Here is a 15,903-nt window from a genome sequence, read left to right as displayed (position 1 = left end):
TAATAAGGTAATTTGAAAGATGTTATTTTTAAAATTTCACAACTATCGGTTAATTTTTCCCTTCTCACCTTCCCTTTGCTCCCTTTTTATTAGAGTTTGGCAGTCACGAATTTTATTCTAAACCATTGTCTGTGTACTGATAGTTATGGTGAACACTGAATCAGTGTTCTGGGAACAAAAGGCCTTAAATAGTGTCTGCTTGGTCATAGGGAAGGTTAGAGAAAAGTAATTTGCTCCTGACATTACTCTAAGTCAATGGTGGTGCTGGTTCAGAGGAATAGTGTGGGGGTACCTCATCATCCTAATTGGGGGGGAAGTCCTGAGGTTTATACGTCCAATCACCTACAAAGACCTGGACTGGACTAGGCTACTAGTCCTTTGTAACCCTGGACAAAGTTTTTTCCTCCATTTAGTCATTGAAGAAAGATCATTTTCTTATTACTATTAGAACAGTAAGTTTTACATACACCTTTTTAGTATAATTTTCTTTTGGTTTGTTCATCCATTATAAAGCATTTCTTGGAACTATTATATTGTTGGAAAATGCTCTTTTAGCCATTTTTGCTCTTTCATTACATTTAATATTTTACCATCTGTCTCCCCAGTGATATCATGACTTAAGTGCCTGGCAAGCTTCTTAATGAGTACATATTATCCTTATTTCTACATTTCAGGCTCCTTAATATCATTTAAAAATATTTAAATGAGAGTTTGTCTTTATACAAAGCTTTGTTAAAAGGGACAACACAGAAAGAGTCTTATTTGGCTTCCACAACCAAAAAACCTATTAACCAGAGAAACAATTTTATTGCATATTTGTGTGGTTTATGAATATAATCATGTAAGAAAAGAGGAAAACATTTTTTAAACTGGACTATTTGTGATTGATCAATTTACTAAACAGTGCTCCTTGAATACCTGAGTGCCTATCATATTCAATACTTTAATTTAATTCAATTTGTACAACACACAAAAAAGTCTCATTGAATCAAAGCAAATAGGATATAAAAAAATATCGATTTCAGTTTCATTCATCAAACATTTTATTAAGTATTTACTATACAAAGTATACTTGCTATACAAAGACAAAAATGGAAAATAGTTTCTTTTCTCATGAAGTACTGAACACATTGTGGGATCTGGAGACAGGAAGTCCAGTTTACTGCCATTAGTTTTTAACACAACTATTCTGAAACTCAGATAAACCTTAAAATGTTTTATAAAATAAAATGCTTGGGGGGGGGGCGGGAAATACAACAAATATAACTTGTTTGAATGAATATCCGCAGTGTGAATAACTTATCAACTGGAACAAAATGATCTTGATTGATCTTCTTGGAGAAATTGAGTCTTGTGTCAGGCCTTGAAGGAAGATGCCATTGGATTTGGTTTGGGGAGAAGAGAGTTTGGGTTAAAGGAAAGTTACAATAATTTTTGACTTAAGTTATCTGAGTGTAAATATAGCCATGTGCACTTTTGATGAATGCTTCTCCAAAAGTGGCCAATGGTGGTAATCCATGAGGGAGGGTCTACCAGATAGGGTAGAGGTGGTCTACAGGCTAGTCTAAAATCTAAGTTAAACTGAAATGTGTGTTTAAAAAAATCTTACATTGATGTCACATAAGGGAACATTACATTAAAATAATGGTTATTTATCTAGATAAAGTCTTGTGCCTTGTCAAGAGAGTGAGGATGGTGTTATTGGTTACCAGAGCCATTTGTCCTGCCAAAGGAGCCATTGACTGAGAAGTTCAAGGGCTGCTAAGTACAATTGAGGCAGCTATCCTAGAAGTTTCACAAAACACAGTTAAACATTTGGAATTTTTTCTTTTCTTTTTTTTTTTTTAGAGGGATTAGAGGAAATGGACAGTGAATTGCTCAAGTGTGAATTTTGTGGGAAGATGGGATATGCTAATGAGTTCCTACGTTCAAAACGATTCTGCACTATGTCATGTGCCAAAAGGTATTTTTTTGGTCTTAATGTTTACTGAAATATAAAATAAAAATCTACAAAAACATTGGTTTAATAACTAAACTTATGTTTTATAATGTTGCAAGTGTAGAGTAGGAGTGTATAGAGGGATAATGTTAATATAGACATTTTTTGGAGTTTCTTTAAACATTTAGACATCAGATTTCCCATTTGGAAATGCCATATTCATAACTTCTGTTGGAGTTGCAGCAGATGAAATGTTCTATTGTCTATCTCGGTGATATAATAGGTGCCTAAAAGTGCCATCTTCTACAGTGGTGCTGAAGGATGATTGACAGATTTCTTCTCCCTTAGTCCTCCCAATTCCTGTAATGCAGATAGTGTTTATGAAGCCGACTGAGATGCTGAAATGAAACCTGGCTTAACTTCATTTTTTCAGTATTTTCAGGAGGCCTGCTAATTTATTCCCCCATTTTTAAATGATATTCTGAAATTAATTTTTTTAAGATTAAAATATCTTTTATTTTTGAGGTGTCTCCAAGTTAAGAAGATTGTAACTTAAAAAAATCTTTAAGAATCAGAAATATTTTTAAAAAATAGATTTAGATCATTTGAAAACTAATCATTGAACTTTTTTTAATTTAAAAATTCTTTTATCATCTAAAGATGATCAATATTAACTTGTTTTTATCAATCATTTCAGCTTTAAATTCGGTGAACCATGCTTTCATGGTCTAATATACAGCAAAAAATTCAAACAGGAAATATCCTCGATAAATTATATAGTAAATACTTTGCATTTCTTGAAAATTATTCTGGAACCCCTTCCCCTCCCCCCCATGATGGAATATACATCTATTTACATATTTGTTATTAAATGCCAGTGCATTTATATATAAGATTTATATATAAATGAAACCTAAGCTTTTCTACAAAGATTTCATAAAATTACTTAATAATATTGGAGAGATTGAAAATTATTCTATTTATTACTAAGAATAATGGTAAGCAAAATAGATGCTCTGGCTTCTTCATGATACGATGAAGTATAACTAACTGCTTTAGTGGCCTCATTTAATAGAATTATCTTAAGAAATTAAAAATAAATGTTATGTGATTCCTGCAGAGAGGCTATCACAAATATTGGAAAAAATAAAGTTAAGCCAGAATCATATAATGTTTGTTTTTATAGTTTTTTAAAATGATATTTGTTTGAGGTACTGGATATTTGCCCTTCCCATTCTTTTTCTGCCTTTCTGCCTGAAACTATCCACAACATAATTTCATCCCTTATTTCTTATCCTGTAAAAGGACTAGAGATACCATGAGGAAATGTTGCGAAGTATGAATTAGAGGTGAGGGAAGTTTCTATTGCTCAGGGCTTTTAAAATCACAGATGGTAAGAAAGCCAGGAGAGTGCTTTTTACCCCTCTTTTTTCCCTTCTTTATTCCTTATGGGAAAAGGGTAAGCATTTTTGAATAATAGAAATTTTTATAGAGGTCTTTCCAGAGATGAGTAGAATTAACAACAATAAGTGAGATGTAAATATGGATGAGCAGTTTTCCAATCTAAGTATAAGACCTGTTGCATATCTTTCCTTTAGGGGGAAAAAATGCATGTTCTATTTATGTCCATAGTTTATATTTTTTAATTTCTGGTATTATTCTCATTCAGAAAAAGTGAGGAAAATTATTTGTGTCTTTTTACATACTAATCCAATGAAATCATTAGACTTCTAATGATTATGTGATTTTTTTACTTCTCTATATTACAAAACACTATAAGAGATGCACTAATAATCACTGACCAATTGGAGAGCTAACATTTTTCTTTTTCATTCTTCACATCAAATTCCTTCTTTAAGCTCCTTTACCCTTTAAGAAAAGAAAGGAGATTGTTTTATGTGAGCATGCACTTGGAAGAATCTGATGGATTTGGGGGGAAAGACACTTGAAGAGCTCTAATTAAACTGATTTTACTTCCACTGATCTGTCCCAAAGATGCTGCTTTTTTCTTGTGAGGGAAATCAAATCAACAAAATAAAAGTACCTTTTCATAATTCTGATATTCTATAAATGTTTATATATCTTTTGGTAAAATGTAATTGAAAATGTTTTAATTCTATTGATAGATGAAATATATACTTTGTCATTTTTAAAAAATGATTTCTCTTTGCTCCTTTCAGAGGAGTGATGAAGCACTTGCAGTTTTGAAGGCTTTAGTTTAAATTTTCATTTTCTAATTTCAGTCATATTTTTAAAAGTTTCCTAAGTTTGATTTTCCATCCTTCTACCTCAGTTATTTAACATTTTAAAGGAAATTACAACATCCCATAATAATTATCTTAAATTTCTCTCTAAATCTCTTTGTAATTTTTAGCAGAGGAAAACAAAACTTAATATGACTTAAACCACTACATATACACAGTAGGCATTTCATTTCACTAGCATTAGGGAAAACAAGAATTACACTGTGGCTACAAGCTTTATGAATTAGAGTGAGGTATATCACAATTTTACCAAGAGCAAGTTTGTTTAATGGTGAGGTCATTTATGGGAAGGCCTCAGTATTTATTAAAAGTATATGGTACTTGAATATTAGCATTTACTTAATTTCCATGCAGCATGTACACATTGTCTCTTATTTTAAATCATGTGAATGTGTTCTGCTTGCTTGGGTTTCTTAGGTACAATGTTAGCTGTTCCAAGAAGTTTGCACTTAGCCGTTGGAATCGGAAGCCTGATAATCAGAGCGTCGGGCACAGCGGCCGTCGTCCGAGCGGCCCCGACGGGGCGACGCGAGAACACTTTCCTAGGCAGGTCTGTAGAAAATTCACTTCCCTCTACAATACCGTTTTCAGACACGCAAGGAAAGTGCCATGCCGTATTTTACTTGTACTGCGTTTTCCAGCTTCCCATTACTTATCCATCTGCAGAAGAAGGCCTGGCTCCTCACGAAGAGCCTGTGCCCACTGCTATGACCACTCGCCTGCGGAGGCAGAGCGAGAGGGAGAGAGAGCGGGAGCTCCGGGAGGGCCGCCTTCGGAAGGGGCCCGACAGCAGTGACCTGCTCCCCGCCGCGCAGACGGAGCCGTCGGTGTGGACGGTGGATGAAGTGTGGGCCTTTATCCATTCTCTGCCGGGTACGTGTTCAGGCTTTGGGGGCGGTTATGGTTTTTTCCTTAATGCAAATCACCCAGGAACCACATTAGATTTCTCACACTGGCTGTGCTAGATGTCTGTTGAAATGCTTTGTGTTTGTGTTCATTGGCAGTTGCTATTTAAATGTGATTTGTTTCCTCTTGCTTATTCCCTCAGCACAACTGGGTATTTTCTCAGACTCCCCCAAGTTGATAGAAACTGACTAGTCCTGTTCCTGCTGTGACACCCCCACCCTACCCCAGCCGATGAAGACATTAAGGGGCTCTCCTCTCTTCAGTCTGATTTCTCTCGAGAGGTCAGTAGAGAGATTGAATCAGACCCTCCTTTCCTTCTGCTCTTCTGTTTTTCTATTCTACCCTCTCCTTATTTTTTCTTCCCTTCCTTCCATTCTTTTTGGGGAAAAATCATATAAAAATAGGTTCCTTTTATATTTTTGAAACTCAATCAAGATCTTTTGGATTATGCAATGATTTTTCTTTCTTTGAAAGAAAAACCAAGTTCGTTTTTTCAAGGGAACCAACTACTAATTTTTTTCAAATAAAAGATGCTTCTGAAATTTTTAAATAAAAGATGAAAAGGTATTCCATTTCACTTGTTAAAGTGAGTGTGCTGTTCTTTCTTGTTTATGTTTTTCTTACTCATTCGCATTTGGGGTAGTACACTCTTTTCATCAGCTTGTTTATTTTGCTCTTCCTCTTTTTCATTGCAACAATAATCTTCCCATATCTGCTTTCTCCTGGGGGGCTGGCTAGCTTACTTATGTTACTGCAGAAACCTATGCCTTTGCTGATGATGAGATCAACGGTTTTTCATCTACTGTTTCTGTCATTCATCCTGGCCCAGTGCATGTGGCTCACAAAAGTTGCTCATTTTTTCCCAGTGTTGTATTCTCTTTTGGGTTTCATAATAACATCATGTAGTTTTTCTTGACCCAAGCATTTTAGAAGACAAGGCCACTTTGGAATTCTGTGCTTTCCAGAACTATTAAAATGTGTCCAATAATTATGAAGGACAATGAGGGTTTCAAGATCACATTTAAAATCTATAAAAAGCGGCAAGAAAAAAATAATAAATACTTTTGGAAAAGTACTTAATGTTTTACATCTACCAGCTTGATAGTATTCATCTGGAAAGAATACTTTTATCAAATTGAACTGATCAGCTTGTTCTAGAAACTTTTTTTTTTTCATATATTACTCCTCGCAGTTGGCCACTCTAAATGGAGACAGACTGATTAAAAAAATAAAATCCTTTACAGAGAAGTTAACATATTTTTAAACATAATTCCAAAAGAGTCTCAGTGCCAGTGGGCAATGCTGAGCACTCAGCTTGTAGATGCTTAGAACCAGATTTACAGAGGAGTGTTGTCTCTTCATTGGCTGCTGCTTCTATATTCAGTGGAATGTATTTCCAATTTTAGACTAGTGTAGACATTTTGTTGTTGTTGTTTTTGTTGCCAATAATAGAATCTGCCCATGGACACATTTGAAATCCTTCATGATTGAGGTTTTGCTTTTGTCCTCTTCAGGAGTGACTTTATTGAATTGTGTCTAGAAACTGCTCCAAATGCTAAGGGAGGGACTTTTTTTTTTAATGTCAAAAATGATAAATGATCCAAGAAATACCAAATAGACCTTGTGAATTCTTCTCTTCATCATTATGATTGTGCTCAGAAATTGGTTTTTGCAATGCTTCAATTTAATCTCTGAATTCCAGGATTGGAGTTAATAGCCCATGTTCATATGTCACAGGTATGGTTGCCCTGATTTCTTAAGGGTCTGCCCATCATACACAAGGAGCCTTGCGCCCTAGGATTGGTAGGCATTTAGGACAACTAAAAGTTGTCCAACTGGCTTCACATGGAGAGAAAAACAACTTCTTCTTATGGCTAATAATGATCAGTAGCCATCGAATTTTTTTTGTTGTCAAGTGTTAGGAATTAATATTAGACCTTTAATAACTCAGAATTATTTCTCTACATTGATCCAGCGGCTTACTTTGACTCTTTACTGCCTTCTCAGAGAGGGGTTTGCTCATAAGGGGCTCTGACTTGCTCGGGTAAATAACTTTCCATTTACATGGTGTCTTAGGGCATTACATAAAACCTCTTTCTCTAAAGTTTGTCCTCATAGAGCAGCTTACAGAGGGAGGAATCTCATCAAAACAATCCCTTTTCTTCTCTTTGGGTGCTTTATGACTCTACCAGAATTCACTTTGGCTCTTCTTTCTGAAGAGTATAGCTTTCTTTCTGAGGAAAGGTTATTGTCCTAAAGAAAGAATTTTTTGGTGACTAGCAGTAATTCATTCATTCTCAGAATTGAGAATATTCTGCTTTCTTTTTCCAAGCCTCCTAATATTTGTTCCAACAGTTTTTTCCTTCTTTTATTCTCTATATAAACATGTATATTACAGCTTATGTGAGCCTCTGTACTCAGAGCAAAAGCAGGTCTTAAGTGACACATTCTGTGCCTTTCTGTAAATTGAGTTGGGATATCTTCTTGGAGCCGTGGTATAATGAATTTCTTGGAATTTGTCAGATGATCTTAAGTTCTCACTGACCCATCAATTTGAACAACACATTGCTCCTCATGTCACTCTTTGTTTGAAGGCTCACAAAACTGTTCTCAGGACAGCCTTCTGTAGCTGTGACTAGGCATCGATTGGTGACCATACTTGTGATCAAGAAATTCTTATTATAATAGTACAAATGGGCAAACGATCTCTTTTGGACAGAATTAGAGAGATGAGGATTGGAATTTTATTGTTCTTTTCATTCCCCTCTTCCCTCCTCATTTGGAAAGATAGTTTCTAGCACTACAGAAGTTCAGTTTCAGTAGTAGGAATCCATGTCAAGAAATGTCATTGTTTTATTAATAACTTGTAGGTCCTTTTACAAACTAATAGGGAGACAGAAGGCTGTGTATATGCTGATGTGGTCTGTATTTTGTATACACCACACAAATCACATAGGCATCAACAATGTTTATTTAAACAGTGAGCATAGTGGATGTAATGCCCAAGTTCTACTAAACGCCATTTGTCTGGAGAAAAACTTGTGAAATTTATTTTTCTCTAATGAGTTTCTAGATGCAAATGATCTTAATTCTAAGAAATATAACTTTCTATTCTCTCTGGCTCGTCCTACATTAATATGTAGCTTTAATCCTATTCTGTGCTGAGAATAAGAAAGTTGTAACCCAGATACTGAAGACTCCATGCCCTTTGACATTGTGCTTGTTCCTTGATTTTCCCCCTTTTATTATTTGGGAAATATATTTACATGCACTTGGAAGAAGAATCTTTTCATTGGTTTACTGTTTTACACTGAGGAACAAGAACATGTGTGTTGGTCATCATGGAGAACGCCTTGCTTCTCTTCCCAAATGTAGCTCTTACATTCTGGATTCTCTCTCACTGCGCCTGCTGTCTGAAAAAAGGCTGAGCTCCACTCTCTTTTTTTCTCTTTTCTTTCCTGGGCCCTTGTAAATAAGACTGAAGAGAGAAGAGTATTACATTCCTTCCTACCCCCACCCCTCAAAATGAAGGCTAAGTCACAAGTAGATGCAAGATTAGTCACTTTCTCTCTGTCCAGTTTTGTTGAGAGCTACATCTGGGAATGGAAAAGGGACTTCTCTAGGGTGAGTAATCCCATTTTAACTCTGTAGTTTCTCTATGTGAGGAGTTGAGGATATCAGTAAAACATGTGTGAGAGAGACTAGTAGATCGAATGAGAAGATTGAGAAATTATTGAAACAAAGATTTATGAGGAAAGGGAAAAAATCCAATTAGAAAATGAAATTAAGAACCAGAAACAGAAAGGAATGGTAACATGGTGAACACGAAGGAAACATGTTCTCTATTAACTGATTTTAGTAGGAGTTAAATCATTGTTCTAGGAAGGCAGTTTTGTGGGAGGAAAATAAGGTTATGTTAGCAAAAAGAATTGATGCTTTTGACCATCTGTGCAGAGATTCAGTGGATAGCTTCATTTATGCAATTTCCTTCCTAAGGTAGCTGAAATTTATAAGTATTTAAGTACACTGGTGCTTTGTCTCTCTCATCAAAATGGCACAACTAATGATGCTGTTGGAATTTTATAATGGCTTTGCCATGCAGAGAGTTCTCCCCCTGCCTCACTCTGCTCGGTGCTAGCTTGTCACTCTTGAAGTCTCCCTTCTTTGTGGAGAGATGGAATGTAGGAAGAGTTAAGGCATCTCCCGAAATAGTACCTAAACTAGGAGAATTTGATGTGAGAATATCAAGATGTAGTTATTTAGCTAAAGATCAGTTTGACATAAGAAATGCTGTTTGAGGTAGCCACCCTTAAATCTGAGTCAGGTTACGCTGCTGCTGCTACCACCTATTGCTGTGATCACACTTAGATTTGATCATTAAATCAGTTAATTAAGCTGTGGGACAATTAATCCAAGCTGATCTCAAGTACTGTTTATGTTTCAAATGATACCAATACCTTGGTGGGTTCTTATTGGTCCAGGGTAAAGATGAAATTTTCTTTAGATATATAATTAGCTAATGATTATCTACTGTTTATGTGACAAGATAAGGGATAATGACCACAGAACTCTTCAATTTTGGAAAGAAGTGACTCCTGGGGTCACGATTTGAGACTGAGAGATGTTTTGATATTTTCTTCATTTTTTCCTAAATGAAGTTACTATCTACAAATAAACTTATTCATTATTACTAACATCTTGTGGCATGCTATACTAGAGAGGTGCTAGTCCTAAAAACAATGTGTGTCCCAATCACTTTCTGCCTTGAACTCCACCGATGGGGCTGCTAAACTAATAGAAGTATGCTATATGTTAGAGCAAGGCTGCTATTCACAATGTTTAAAGGTAATTGTAAGCCTAGCCACTTATGGAAAAAAATGAAAAGTTGCCTCACTTTATAAGTACCTGGAATTAATTATTCCCTTTACAATGGCATCATCACATGATTTCTTTTTCCTGAGGGAGCCTAAGCGTGTCATACATACATTTCCCTAGTTTTCCAGGAGATACCTACTGAAGAGCACCTCGAGATAGCTTAGTTCCTGTTAGGAGAGTAATGTTGTGTCTGGTCTGCATGTTATTTCTGACATGCTGCTTCTGCTCTTACTCACAGGTTGCCAAGATATTGCAGATGAATTCAGAGCACAGGAAATTGATGGACAAGCTCTTCTCTTATTAAAAGAGGACCACCTTATGAGTGCAATGAATATCAAGCTAGGCCCTGCCTTGAAAATCTGTGCACGGATCAATTCACTGAAAGAATCCTAACAAGAATGTGAGGTTTTTGAGATGACATTTTTACTTTTCTAAATTTGTAAAGTTACAAACTAATGTCTACTCAACAGGTTACTATTTACCGCAGTGTTGGGCAAAACACATTGAAATCTCTCACAGCATTCATACCCTCTCCTCCAGATCCAGGAACCTACCAAGGCTTCCAAGAAGCCAAAATTTCTGAAAGAAATATTGTAGGTTGATGAAGTGCAGATACCCCTGAAGACACGGTAAGCTAGAGGATGATGCAAGAAATCTGCACAGACACACTCTGCTCTAATATAGAATGTGTTGGGGAAGAGACTTGTGACATGGATATTCATCTCTTTTAAGGTAATTGAATGATGTAAGTAGGTCTTCAGATTCCCCTTATGCCTGATTTGGAATATATGCCTCAAGGGAAAGTTTCAGGTTATAGAAGAGCATGTCAGCAGAGATAACAGAAATATCAACAGTGACATCATAGAACATCCATTCTAAGTTTTCCAGACTTGCTGTACATCTCCTTGAGAGGGCTCTGCAAAGAGGGCTTTGCAGAGAATTATTGTCTTGATGGGGACTACAAATCAGGAGATTTGATCTCTGTTCTTAACTTCACCTTTGACATTCTGTGTGACTGTGAAAAATCACTTTTCTCTGCCGTTTTTCTAAACAAATGGAGTTACGATGTTTGCCCCCAACTAAAGGGATGTTTTACAAACATAGGAAAGATAAGATGTAGAATGTGTTTTAAATTGTTCAGAAAGAAAGCTTCCAACTGAATTCAAGATGGTAATGTTAGTTATGTAATGTAAGCTCTGTCTAGTATTTCTGCAGATTTTATGTATAATAGAAAAATAGAAATTTCCCATTCTGTTCTGTAAAATATAGGTATACTGACAGGGCAGTGTTAACAACAACCAGACCACACCAGACCCCATGCATCTCTTTAAGATTCATGTGCTTTTGGGCACCAAGGAAGGCTAAAGGCACAATATCCTTTGGATCTGGTGCCCATGAATGACCAGGCAGGGAGAAGGAGCAGGGGAGGCTTCTCTGACTGCTTTTGGGGTGCTTGTAGTGGAGCAACATGTTGGTCTTGGGAAGAATGGAACTTCTCCTTTTCCTTTAGTAGTGGACATAACATTTGTCAGATGAGAATATTGGATGTTCCTGGTTTTTCATCAAAGTGCTGTGAACTGCTCTTGGAGGCCATGAAGGTAAAATGCATTTTAAAAATTTAAATGACCCAGTTCAGAAATTTTGAGTTGTGCAGTATGAAAGAAAGCAATGTAGATTCTGTGGAATAACAACAGCTATCATTTATATAAGAAAATAAGAAGTAAGCACACATATACACACTCCCTTCAACATCCACAGTTTTGAAAATGGAGAATTTTTAAAAATCACAATCACATGACACTTGGGGGTGGGGGGGGAGGGGGAGAAGGTACCATATATTGATCTTCATATTCTTCCTCATTGTGAGGAAACAGCCCTCATTGCCTTGACGAACTTATATGGCTCTTTTAAAGATTACACACAGGTAATCTGGCAAATGTTCTCTTGAGTAGAGAGAATGAATCCAAGGATTTCAGTTGGTTCCATTACTCTTTTCAGAAAGATTACTTTAAGCTAGTATAAGACTAAAGAAATCACAGATATTTATCTTTTGGCTTTGTGTACTTTAGAGGTTATTTTTATACAAAAATATAGAAGGTAATTTTTTTAATCTTTTGGATGTTCTTGTCCGAATGAATGATTTGCTGGGATTCTTTTGTGTTGTAATGTTTCCAAAAGAAGAAACACTTACTGATAGTTATCTTTATCTAAGAATATCAAGACTCACCTTCAAGGCTTATAGTAGTTTATAATAGATGGAGAATTTTTTTGACTTAAGCAAACCTTTAATTAGTATTTGAAACATTGAAGGAAAGCATCTGTGTATTCTCATTATACTTAGTGGTAAGGAACAGCAGCCCAGAAAACTTAAAGACTCCTGAAAAGTTGTATATTGGGCTTCGAAATGCCTCCTCTCCTCGTTGCTTTCTTCTCCTTTGCCAGCCTCTGCCCTCCGAGGTTTGCTTCTTCATCATTCCCTGAGTGTGCAGAGCAGTGGGGAGAAGAGGAGATGGATGAGGAGAGGGAGTCCTTGGTGTCAGAAAAAAACTGACCCGGGATTTCAGGTTTACCACTGGTGACGCAGACACCAATAGAAGACTACTTTCTACCATATTTTGTTATCACTCTGTTCCTTCTTGAAATGATTTGGGCATCAGCTGATTGTCACTTGGTATTAGTTAATTGAGATTTAATCTCGTAACAAAGGAAAACACTTCTTCAGACATATTGCTAACCAGTGTTGAAATGAGAAAGTGTTTAAGCTGTGTAATGCTGCTGATCATTCTGTGGCAAGGTGTTTTCTTCAGTAATCGAGTATTATCCACTGGCCACACTCAGCACTTTGCTCCAAGTATACCTAAGCTACTCAGTGCCTCTCACAAATCTTCCCTTTTCTCACAAAACAAAATTCTTTAAACAAACTTTATTGAAAATTGGCTCATTTGCTTTCAACAAACATTGTTTCTTCCTGAATGAATTAGCCATTGTTAGTTTCCATAATGTATGGAAAAGCAAACAAACAAAAGATACTTTACCTGCTTCCATTTATAATGTTTGTATCCATCTAACTCTGAATTGGCTGTGTAGGTAGATTAATTTTATGTTGTCTTAGAGTACTGTTGTCTCTGGATTTTTAATGGTTCAGGTGAGCACCAAATTCTTTCAATTTGTCTCTCCCCCCCCCCAAAAAAAAAAAAGTAAAGTGAGCTCTTGCCTGATTTTTAAGCTGTGAATTATTTTTGAGGAAGAAATGATGTATAAGGAGGGAACATTCATTTAAATACCTATTTCTTCTACAAAATGAATTCAATTTACATTTAAGATGTGTATATGCAGATCCCCTATGAGGCATGGGGTATGTGTGGTGGTGCAGCATGAGGCAGAGCGCCATTCTGAAGTGTTTCTAGGGCTGCCAGTCTGCCGTCATCAGTTGGTGCTTTTACATTGGTCTGGCCCCAGTTCCTCTCAGAATGGTAGGCGATTCCTAGGGTCAGGGGACTTAGAGATGAACTGGTGAAAAAACGGAGAATCAGAAAGGTAAAGACAAAGGGGAGCGAGTTTGGACTAGTTGTTTGGCCAACATCACATGCACAAAGATACAGGGATCAAACTCCTTCACTATAAAATTGAATAGTTGTGTGGCACCTGTTTCTTAAATGCAAAGGGGATTTATTCAAATATACCCTGTTCATTTTCAGCTTCTCATAGATTGAAACAGTAGAACAGCTTGAAAAGTGTCATTGTAAGTACACACTTGAACAGTTCTAGACATATCAATTCTCTGAAACCATTAGTCTGCTATTCCAAAACATGTCTTAGGATGAAATCTGATACTATACACTCTCCCTTATTTAGTGAAATAAAAGCAAAAATACAGCAACATAAGGGTAATTATGGTGGAGGAACTGATAGATGCTTACACAGTTACAAGTCAGTTGTAGATAGATGGCAGTATCTTCCTAGAATCATATCTAGCTCATGAAATGACAAGATGAATGAATTTGCTTTTTGCTGCTTAAAAAGAAGCTAGGGGACCAGAAACAGTCCATGAGCACTTAGGAGCTATTGGTAGGGCTCTTCTCACACAGGCTTTAGTGAGCAATTTAGGATAGGTGATTTGTGAGAACAAATTCTATTTACTGGCCACTGTCATCGAGTTTATGCAATGGACTGAGAGGTTCTCACTCACCTGTCATATTCGGGAAATTTATTTCCTACCATCCTCTGTGTAAAAACCCTGAAGAGAGGATTTTATGAAGAAAAAAAAATTTCAGAACTTAGTGACCGGTTGCCTCTGCTAAAGTATTTGGGCAAAATGTATACTAACCCCCCTTTATGCAAACTCTTTGCTCGTAATTCTTACACCCTGTGTGTGTGTGTGTGTGTGTGTGTGTGTGTGTGTGTGTGTGTATGTGTGTATGTATGTACTTAGGCACTGAGGAAAATTAGGGGCCCTTATGATTCAAAAACTAGAGTACAGTGCACAGAATTCTAGATTTAAAATGGGGGAAATCACCTCGACACAGCCCCTCTTCCAGCAATCAGCTGCAGTTTGCAGATGCTTTTAATTGAAGTACTTCAGGGATCTCTTCTTTAAGCTGTTTGCTGCCTCCACTGGGCACATCGTGATGTCATGCCCTCATCATTGTTGGCCACACCTCTCCAAACTTGGGCAGGCCTCGAGGCTTTATATATACACTCACCTGTCCTCCAAGCTTTTGGACTTGGTAAACTGTCCAATGTGGGTCCCAGTCCATCTCCATGCCTCCGTGAGGCTTTAGAGTAGGAACTGAGTGACAATAATGCAGAGATTCCTAAAGTAATTTTACCAGGAGTGACTGACTTGAGTGTTAATTAAGAAAAAATGACAACACTACAGCGGAAACTACAGTGGAAAACATCAAAAATTAGTCTCTCAAGCATCGGACGGCGGAAATGTGTCCGATGCTTGAGAGACTAATTTTTGATGTTTTCAACGTGTCAAATTTAGGGCATCTCATATGAAGGAAAGGGCATTGTTTCAGCTTCTAGAATGGGATTTTTGATGCTAAGCAGTGGCTAAATCTGTGAAGTGAGGGGCTAAAAAAAAGTCTGAATTTTTTCTCTATTTTGCTAAACAACTCTTGATTTTTCAGAGTAAAACCTATTAAATTCAAGAAGTGTATAGTCAGACTTGCGGCATTTAATGATACAAGTATTTGGCAAACGTTTGCCTCCTCTTCATAAATATGATTTTGAAAGATGTTAACATGTGGTATTGTAAACCTATTAAAATTAGCCCAACTACTGAAAAATATCCAGTTCATAGTGATCTTTTCCTTCCCCTGAATGAGTAGGTCTCTATCAATAAAATTAGGTCCCAGCTTTCCCCAGGCCTGTCTAATTTGCTGCTTTGAGGCACTTTGTGCAGTCAATTTGGTCTTAGGTGCATTCTCTCATGTCAATCAAGTTTTTTATTAATGGTTTTTGTGTGACTTTTAAAATAGTCAACCTATCCTAGAAGAAATAGATTTGTGAATTCTCGTTTGGTCCTTCCAAGGCTTTGAGACCTACAAATCCTCTTTTCTCTCCAGCTCCGTTCTTCCCCTCCTTAATGCACTTTTTTTTTTTTTTTTTCTTAACCATTTGAAGCCCCGTTTCCTTTCTAAAAATGCTTTTCTTGTGTTTGGATACTGAGAAAAATCTCCTTTCACATGAAGGCAGATATTTGTGGAATAATTTTGTTTGTAGTGTTTAACTGCCTCTTATCTCCTAAAAGATAATGACTTTGAGTGGTTAACTTAGGTTAAAAGAAGGCACAGAATGGAATTCTGACTAGGGGCTTGTACTTGAGAATAACAGTTTCCTTTACTCTAATTTTTTTAAAAATACCTTTCAAAAGTATGGACTCATATTTTTACAGGGATTGGTACATGGTTT

At 36.6% G+C, this 15,903-nt stretch overlaps 1 protein-coding gene across 2 annotated transcripts in view; it reads left to right on the top strand.

The window, feature by feature from the left end:
• The window catches only part of PHC3 (polyhomeotic homolog 3), a 64,275-nt gene extending 49,897 nt beyond the window's left edge, over positions 1 to 14,378 (top strand). For both annotated transcript variants that reach the window (XM_051983161.1, XM_051983160.1), the window contains 4 exons: positions 1,849 to 1,963; positions 4,621 to 4,753; positions 4,845 to 5,076; positions 10,223 to 14,378. In XM_051983161.1, coding sequence (XP_051839121.1) covers positions 1,849 to 1,963; positions 4,621 to 4,753; positions 4,845 to 5,076; positions 10,223 to 10,377 — 635 coding nt within the window. In that variant the 3' untranslated portion in view covers positions 10,378 to 14,378. The remainder of the gene's footprint in view (positions 1 to 1,848; positions 1,964 to 4,620; positions 4,754 to 4,844; positions 5,077 to 10,222) is intronic.
• The last annotated feature ends 1,525 nt before the right edge of the window (positions 14,379 to 15,903 follow it).

The sequence above is a fragment of the Antechinus flavipes genome, chromosome 3 (assembly GCF_016432865.1).
Source record: "Antechinus flavipes isolate AdamAnt ecotype Samford, QLD, Australia chromosome 3, AdamAnt_v2, whole genome shotgun sequence".
In the NCBI taxonomy this organism is placed as follows: Eukaryota; Metazoa; Chordata; class Mammalia; order Dasyuromorphia; family Dasyuridae; genus Antechinus; species Antechinus flavipes.
The sequence above is the reverse complement of the archived record's forward strand: the minus strand, read 5'-3'. Positions and strand labels throughout refer to the sequence as shown.